The 9,893-nt window shown below is 40.1% G+C and overlaps 1 protein-coding gene across 1 annotated transcript; it reads left to right on the top strand.

Annotated features, from left to right (window-relative positions):
• LOC109834582 (probable WRKY transcription factor 11) lies at positions 3,077-3,715 on the top strand. The gene has a single exon (XM_020402617.1). It carries the CDS (start codon positions 3,077-3,079, stop codon positions 3,713-3,715), a length of 639 nt encoding a protein of 212 aa, XP_020258206.1.

Genomic DNA, 9,893 nt, shown 5'->3' with positions numbered 1-9,893 from the left:
AAAAAAGAGAGAGAGAGAGAGAGAGAGAGAGAGAGAGAGAGAGAGAGAGAGAGAAATAAGATAAGAACAGAAAAAGAAGGAGGAATGAGAGTTTGGCTAATTGAGAGGAGAAGGAACAGATAGGGATTTCAACTTCAGAGTTCAAATATAGGCAAGCATTTGTGTCTTGCTTATTGTTGAATTTTGTTTATGATCTCAATTCGTAGTATTCTATTATTCTTGAGTTCTCTAAGAATTTGTTATTATTATTATTATGCAAGAAAATTTTCCTCTTTAATTTTTTTTTCAATATTAGTTTCCATGTTACATAATTATTGTGGAATAAGTTTGTATGCCCAAAGTTAATGTAAGCATTTTTATTTTAGATAATGATATTTTTTTCTCTAACAAGAAAATAAATAAATTTTAAAAATTCGGATAATATTTTTATTATTCGTTTTGGCCCAGTTTAGATAAATTATGTATTTTCGGGTTATTTTACAAATCCTTCCTTCTAATAAGTTTGTTAATATAGTAATCAGAACTTAACTATTATATGTACTTCTGCAACAATACATTTCACATGTTTGTGCTTAGCTTAGTGGTCACAAGACTTGGTTACTAAGTCATTGGTCATGAGTTCAAATCCTATAAGCTTCACTTTTTCAATAATATATATTTTGCTTTGGTTTGAACTTGAACCCGAACCCAAGTCAAACCAGAACCAGTTTGGACCAGCCCGAACCTAAGTCCAGACTAGAACCGAACCCAGATTGAACTAAACCAGAATCGGTTTAGACTAGACCTGAACCGAATATGAACCAGACCATAACCGAATTTGAACCAGACCAGTACAATTTACCCAGAGTGAATCATATCAGACAAAATTTTATTGTAACCAGTCTGGAACAAACTTAAATATAATTCAAGCTCTTGCATAAAAGCCCTGCCATATGTTCCAAGTCTTTATAGATGGAAGCTTTACATTTACATATAAATTTGTTAACTATAGACCAGCTATTGATTTTAGAGATCACCTAAAAGGTCATGAGTAGACTAATATCGGCTTATACATATAGTATTTATTTTGTCTGATATGGTGGTTGACATGAATGACTTTATGAAAAATTGTTACTAAATCACCTAGTTGTTATCCAATAGGAGAGACTGTGCATGAAGACGACTCATGTTAAAAATATGATTTATAAGCGTGCTTTCATAGCATGGCTATGCTCTCGATATCTATACCCTGATATGAGATTTTCTTGGCTATTATTATTATAGCATCGACTAGACGGTGCACACATTCTTGATTGGACATGTTCTTGGTTCACGGTTATTTTTTTATAGTTTTACAGAAGTCATTCCACAGTAACTCTGTGGTTAGTGCACAACATTTCATGCACAGTCAATAAAAATTTAACTGACAAACATGGGGTTTATAAAGGGGAATTGGATGGAGAATATAAAGTGTATATAAGTGGTTCATGTACATATTGATATGATAAATGATAAGGGCTGTACATACTGATTTGATAAATGATAAAGCCAATGGTCAATACAATACTTGTCGTCGTATTCCCGGGACGTTTTACAGGAAAGCCGATTTATATACATGATATCATTCTCCTCTAATTCAAATAACATATAAATTAAGAATAATGTATTTGTGAGCATTGTGATAGACTTTGTTTGATATTTACGATGAGCTTTTTTTTTATCACCTCGAAATTTAGATTTCATATTTTATTTATACTTGCTACATACACTTACACGAGCCAATTTCCTCATTTTACATGCTTGCTAGGAGTTTTCTGACTCCTCTGGGGTTTGTTCGCCCCAGATTCGGGAACCATTCTTTCTTCGCAAGACCGAGAGTTTTTCGAGGGGCAAGCTCAGCAACAATGATCACTTGTTGTTATATCAGTTCTCTACTTCCCTTGTATTAGGTAGTTACATCGTTATGAGACTTGTCATGTAATAAACTTTGGTATTTCAGACTATAATGTATTGATCCTCTTTCCTACTTTGGATAGTTGAGGACATGTAAGAGAACTTTGTCTTGTTCTGATTTCTTTATCTATCAATTTCCCTTTGTTATCTTAGTTGAGGACATGTAAGAGAACTTTGTCTTGTTCTGATTTCTTTATCTATCAATTTCCCTTTGTTATCTTAGTTACATGCTCTATGTAGTAGTTCTTTGTTCTGATTTCTTTATCTATCAATTTCCCTTTGTTATCTTAGTTACATGCTCTATGTAGTAGTTCTATAGGAAATATGTCTGTATACAGGATGATTCAGAGGCGTGAATGTGACTGAATAGTTGCATTGCCGGCCAAGTCACGTCCCTAAGTATTTTATTTTGGTACCTGGGTGTGACAACTTCCATCAGTCGACTGATGAGCTGATCGTTAGAGGTATTTTTCAGCTCATCAGTCGACTGACGAACATTTATCAGTCGACTGATAGATTATCAGTCGACTGGTCAGTCGACCAAAACAAAACAGAAACATTTTGTTATTCCAGGCGATTTCTTCAGTCGACACATCAGTCGACTGATGTCATCAGTCGACTTACCACTCGACTGATAACAGGTTATCAGCCTGTTTTGAATAGTAAAACTGATTTTTAAAGTACCTTTAAAAATAACAAATAAATTCTAAAAAATGTAAAACTTTAAGAAATCATTGTAAACATGTAAATGAACATATTATTTTGTATATAAATACATGTTATTTTCTCAATGAAAGATATGTGAATACAATTCTCTTCACCTCATATTACACACCTGAAGCGAGCCAATCTTCCTCTGACTAACTCCGGATTCTTTGCCAGCTTTTCCAATGGAGTCCACATCCGTTCTGGATGACACAATAATGCTCAGTGTCAGTTTTTTGTTTTTTTCCAAGTGAGTTATACAATGAGAAATCAGCAGATGTTCGAAAAATAATCAACTAAGAACTTAAATTATTGCATGCTAACTTCAGGTGTGTAACACATTCACAACCAATAGTATCCTTCACAACCAACTCATTCCTCCAATATAAATAACTCCCTTTCCTCCCCAAACCCAATCTTCTCTCCTTCACCCCCATCAATGGTCGTTGATCTGATGAACTTCTCAAAAATGGACGATCAGATCGCAATCAAGGAAGCAGTCATCGCCATCCTCCAGAGCATGGAAGCCCTCGTCCTCACCCTCAGCCATCAATCTTCGTCATCTTCTTCCTTTGGCTGCTCGGCCATTATCGACAACACCGTCTCCAAGTTCAAGAAGTTCATCAATGCCCTCGATCAAACAGGCCACGCCCGGTTTAGGCGTGGCCCGGTCCAGCCTCCGACCGAATCTTCATCTCTGTCGCGCTCTCCGGTGATTGTAGCTCGGCCAGCTCTGATTCCTCCTCTAGCGGTGAGTTTCCTGTCTCGAGGGCTCACCCTTGACTTCACCAACCCGAACCCACCACCCACTGATAAGATCACTGGGAAAGGACGGTTTACTGATGATCCTTTCAGCATCTCACCACTGATCTCCGGTAACTCCTCGTTTCCGTCATTGATCACTGCAGATGGAAGTGTTTCCAATGGAAAAGGATCGTCTCTGTTCCACAGACGAGGTATTTGCTGCACTGTGTTTATGTCGTACTCGAACGGGGGGTTCCTGAGGAAGGAGAGTTTGAGGAAGAGAAAGGGTATTATGGTCTTCACATATTTTAATCACTTGAGTTTTGTGTTTTAAGGGCTCAGAGAACTATCGCTTTACTTTTGGGGGTTTTGGGAGTGTTGAAAAAGTCTTGGGAGGGGGTGGAACACTTGTAATGAAATTGGGGGCTAGAAGCAATTTCCCCTTATTTTAATTGTGTAGCTTGTTAATCCATGCTGACAGAGGATTCTTCAGGAAGATTTGAAAGTTAATGCGGGGTTTTGTGAGACACTCTAAACTTGTGGGTGTTTAGTGGAATAAAAAAGTTCAGAACGGTTTTTGTGGAAAAAAACCCCAAAGTTTTTGGAGGGGTTTGTAAAATTTACACCATATACAATGTTAAAGTAAGAGAGAGAGAGAGAATCTTGGGTAAATTTCCCTTGAGTTGAATATTGAGTGTGCACATATATTTATACAAGTAGAGGAGTGTGAGGTGTGTTCTCCTAAGCAATGTGGGACTAAAACCCACTACAATACATTATTATCAACAGCCCCCTTCAAACTCATGTTGGATCAAACAAAGTGAGTTTGCGTACAAGAAACTGGAACCGGTGAACAGGTAAGGCCTTTGTGAAGAAATCTGCAAGCTCGTCAGCGGATGAGACATGAGGAAGTAGAATTGTCTTGTCCTTGATAACTTGGTAACGGACAAAATGAGCGTCGATCTTAATATGTTTGGTCCTTTCATGAAATACTGGATTATTAGCAATCTGGATGGCACTCTTATTATCACAGTAGAGAGGAGTAGGAGTCGTAACAGAAATACCGAAATCACTGAGAAGGCGACGAAGATGAATAATCCCTTTAGCTGTTGTGGACATTACACGATACTCTGCCTCGGTAGTGGAAAGAGCAATAACATCTTGTTTCTTACTTCGCCAGGAAATAAGAGAATCACCAAGAAATATACAATAACCTGTGGTATACTTTTTGGTAGTTGGATCACCAGCCCAATCAGCATCAGAATAGGCAAAGCTCTAACTTAGATATAGCAGGAAACAAAAGAGAGCGAGTGCTAGTACCCCGGAGGTACCGAACAATCCGTAATAAGACAACATAGTGTACAGAACGTGGGGCACTAACAAATTGACTGACAATACCAACAGCATGAGAGATATCTGATCAAGAAATGCACAAATAGACCAACTGACCAACAAGATGTCGATATCGGGTAGGATCAGATAGAGGCTCACCGTCAGTAGAGCAAAGTTTGACATTCTGCTGGAGTGGAGTATCGACAGTTGCATTGTCAGTTAGCTCAGTTTGATTTAGAATATCTAAGAGATACTTCTATTGAGACAGTAATACACCCCGCGGGCCTTGAGAAATTTCTAGACCAAGAAAACACCGAAGAGATCCAAGATCCTTCATGTGGAACTATTGTTGCAACTGAGATTTTGCGTATTGTATACCTGCCATATCATCACCTGTAATGATCATATCATCTACATATATGAGTAATAAAACTCTACCACACGATGTAGTGCGAACAAACAGAGAAGCATCTTGATGGCTTTCCATAAAGCCCGCTTTGAGCACGACATCGCGAAAACACTCAAACCAAGCGCGAGGTGTCTGTTTGAGACCATAAACAGCACGGCGAAGGAGACATACATGTCCCGGAGGAATATTTGACCCTGGAGGCGGTTGCATATATACGGTCTCTGATAAAGAGCCATGAAGAAAAGCATTTTTGACATCCATCTGGTATAAGGGCAAACAATGAGCAGCAGCGACCGCAAGAAGAGTACGAACAGTAGGCATCTGAGCAACAGGAGCAAAGGTCTCCTCATAATCAATACCTTGTTACTGAGTAAAACCTCGAACCACTAAACGAGCTTTTCAACGTTTAATGGTGCCATCAGGACGAAACTTGACCTTATAAACCTATTTACTGCCAACAAGAGAGATCCCAGGAGGACAGGGAATAACATCCCAGGTATGAGTTTGCTGAAAGGCTTAAAATTCCTCAGCCATAGCCTGTCGCCACTCTGGAATTTGAACTGCCTCTTGGAAGGACTTTGTCTCAACAATAGTATGAATGACAGTAAGAAAGTTATGAAAGATAAGTGAATAGGAAGTAACCGAAACATACCGAGCAGGCATGACATGTGGGCGTTTGCCTCGACGAAGAGCAAGAGGAACCTCAGGTGGGGGAGATCCTGGCGCAGGTGCGTGGAGATCAACAGTATTTTCTAGAGTGAGAGTTGTGTCCACGGGATATAGATTAGATGGTGTAAGAGAAGACTCGGGTGAGGAAGAGTCAATAGAAGGAGAGGGAGAGATGTTAGGGAGATCTCGAAAGGAAAACTGAGGTGACGAAGTGGGTGATGCAGTTGACGGGGAAGCATGATCAGTAGAGTGGAGGAAATTAAAGTCATCAGAAGCAGAATAATATGGAGAATCCTCTTCAAACTGAACATGACGAGATATATGAACTCGACGAGTTGCGGGATCATAACAACGATAACCTCGATGTTCTGAACTAATTCCTAAATAAACACAAGAAACTGCTCTGGGAGACAATTTATCACGTTCGTGAGATGGCAGAAAAACAAAACATCGACAACCAAAAACGCGAACTAGATCATAACGGGGAGGATGAGTATAAACACGACTATAAGGAGTAGCACCGGAAAGAGAGCTAGATGGAGTGATATTAATGGCATGAGTCGCGGTGAGAATAGCCTCAGCCTAGAAATGACGAGGAACAGAGTAAGAAATGAGCATTGATCGAGCAGTATCAAGGATATGACGATGTTTGCGTTCAGCAATACCATTTTGCTCATGAGTGTAGGGACATGACTGTTGAAAGATAGTCCCATAAGAGGACATGATAGAGCGCATGGTAGAGGATAGGTACTCTTTAGCATAATCAGAATGAAAAACTTTAATACGAGATTGCCATTGAGTGAAAATCATAGCAGTGAAGACTTGATAAGCAGTAAGTACGTCAGAGCGATTCTTAAGTAGGTAAACCCATGTAAAACGAGAGAAATCGTCGATAAAGCTAACATAATATAAGTAGCCAGATAAAGAAGGTAAAAGACCTGGCCCCCAAATATCAAAATGTACTAAATCAAATAAGGAAGTGGATACGGATGTACTCATTTAAATAGTAAAGCAGTGAATTTAGCTAATTTTCAACCAGTACATGACTCGATATTAGAACTAGATGATACAGGACCAAGTACTTCAGACTGAATAAGACTCTCCAGTCTTTTATTAGACACATGACCAAGTCGTCTATGCCATAAATTGGTAGGAAGCAAGGTAGAGGGTTTTGACGAACGAAGAGAAGCAACAAGAGAACGTGGACATATGGACTCTGGAAGGTGAAGATATTCCAAAAAATACAGTTTGTGCCTCCTACGACCCACCCCAACTGGCTTGCCCGTCTGTGGATCCTGTACAATACAAGTATCAGAAGAAAATGAGACAAATAGGCCCGCCATGCATAAAGAGCTAATAGAAATTAAATTCAAGCACAACTGAGGAGCCACATAGACAGGACCAAGTGTTAGACGACCAGATGGATCATTTTGTGGGGGTAATAGAGCCATACTGAGTAATGGACAATGGTTGTCCAGCAGCTGTGTAGATAGGAGGAAGAGAGGATGAAGTAAAGACAGAGGATAAAAATGAGGCATTACAAGTCATATGAAAGGAACATCCAGAGTCAAAAATCCAGAGATCATTCATACCAGAGACCGAAGGATTAGCTGAAGAACCAGCAAAATGCATACCGGAGAGTTGTGCGGCGGATGTAGAGGTGATATGTTGAAAAGCATCAAGTTGACAGCGAAGACTTTCAATAGCTTGAACAGTAGAGTCTGAAGTAGTAGAAGGTATAGCATTGGCCAGCAATCCTGATGTACGAGAGGGTTGAGACTGAGGGGGTCGCCGACTACGACCAGTACCTGAGGAACGTAACTCAGGATGAAGCTTGAAGCATGTCTCAATGTGGTGTCCTTCCTTCTTGCAATATTTACAAGAGAGCTTAGATCGAGCCTGTGGAGAGGGAACCTGTGGAGAAGTATGATTCATAACAGGAGCAGTGGAGAGCTTAGATCGAGCCTGTGGAGAGGGAACCTGTGGAGAAGTATGATTCATAACAGGAGCAGTGACATGATTCATAACAGGAGCAGTGACAGGTACAGACAAAACAGTCTCGAGTGAAGAGGTAGGAGTGTCTGTTGACAAATTGAGTCGTGCTGTCTGCTGTCGGGTCTCATAAGCAGTGAGAGCTCCTATAACTGAGGCCAAAATCAGAAATTAAGGCTGATGAAGTAGTTGATCAGCCATAGTTGAATATTCAGGAAGGGACTGGAACAGTTGATGCACCTCATGCCATTCGTACCAAGCTAGCCAGTCTTCATATGTGGAATTACGTCCAGAAAGCATGGAGCGAAACTCTGTCCAAAAAGCTTGCATTTGTCCAAAATGGGACTGCAGAGATGAACTACCTTTGCGTTGTAGAGCAATGCGTTGCAGAAGATATGCCTCCCGTGCACTCTGAGCACTCAGTGAAACGTTCAGTAAGACGAGTCCACATGGCCCAAGCAGAGGGAATCGAGCCAATCTCGACAGTGAGACCAAAGCCAACATAGCGAGTGAGATAATCCATGACACGTAATTCCTGCAATTGCCACTCTGAACTCTCCTTGACATAGAGAGCACGAGCAGTCTGAAGATCGACATCACCACTGTCAGAGGCAATAGTACTGGATGAAGCAACAATGCTGATGGATGGTGGAACTGGTCCCGTACTGGTGAGATGATCAACCAAACCAGCGCCACGCAAGGCATTGGTGACAATGGTGGACCACCCTGCCCAATCACTTTGATCATTGAGGGGCAAATGTGGTTTGGGAATCTTCTCTGAAGGAGCCATAACAGCAATGTTGAGACGTTAAGACGTCGAGATGCCGTTATTGACTGCGAAACGGCAATGCCGTTCGTTTGAGGCCGAGAGACGGCTTGAAACGACGATGCCGTTAATTTGAGACCGAGAGACAGTCTTGAAACGACAATACCGTTAAAATAGAACCCGAAGGTTAGAATGAAACCCGAAGGCTTAAAATAGAACCCGAAGGTTAGAATGAAATTAAAATAGAACCCGAAGGTTAGAATGAAACCCGAAGGCTTAAAATAGAACCCGAAGGTTAGAATGAAACCTGAAGGTTAAACGAGAACGCGAAACGCGTTAAGAGGCCGCAAAGCGGCAAGGCCAAAATATCTGGCAGATGAACGCAAAAAAAAAAAAACACATTAAACAGCTACAAAGCAACAAGGCCAAGATTTGGCAAAAGAACGCAAAAGCGTTAAAAATTTTATTGGAAGAGAAATAGCCCCCGCTCTGATACCATGTTAAAGTAAGAGAGAGAGAATCTTAGGTAAATTTCCTTTGAGTTAAATATTGAGTGTGCACATATATTTATACAAGTAGAGGAGTATGAGGTGTGTTCTCCCAAGCAATGTGGGACTAAAACCCACTACAATACATTATTATCAACATACAAATTTAGCCTTGACTTGGTTGAAATCCCAGGAATGCAAACAAATCACGTTGATATCATTTACAGTAACAATTGTCAATTAGAACGAAAGAGAATTCAAAGATTAACTGACAAATATATATTCTTGTTGACTATAAGGTTTCGAGGTGACATTGTGGAAAAGGTTGTTGCTGCTGGACTACGGTACATGCAAGCGACCAGGATAAGTGGTACTTGGATCATTTGAGCTTGACATGGCAAAGATTCTATATGTATGAACCGCTTAAAAACGTCTCTAAACCTGAACAGCAGAAATTGGTTATTGGTGGTGAGGTGTGCATGTGGGGGGAACAGATAGATGCATCAAATATACAGCAAACTATTTGGCCAAGGGCTGCAGCTGCAGCAGGTAATATATGTTAGTTGTAAATGTGATTCTTTTACTGTTGTTGCTATAAGCCTTTAAATAACCAAATAGGTAATATATGTTAGTTGTAAATGTGATTCTTTTACTGTTGTTGCTATAAGCCTTTAAATAACCAAATCATATATATCATTTTCCACAGTAGACAAGGGGAAACCGTGGAAATGGTTGCCCCCCACCACGCACATACACACGCCCCATCTTGGAAAGTAATTCCCCATTGTGATTTCTCTCTTCTGCTGTTTGGATTACAATGAAAAATAGGAAATATTTTTCCCGAGATGGTGAAATA

This window comes from Asparagus officinalis, chromosome 3, assembly GCF_001876935.1.
Source record: "Asparagus officinalis chromosome 3, Aspof.V1, whole genome shotgun sequence".
Classification (NCBI taxonomy): Eukaryota; Viridiplantae; Streptophyta; class Magnoliopsida; order Asparagales; family Asparagaceae; genus Asparagus; species Asparagus officinalis.
This window is presented reverse-complemented; position numbering and strand designations above follow the sequence as displayed.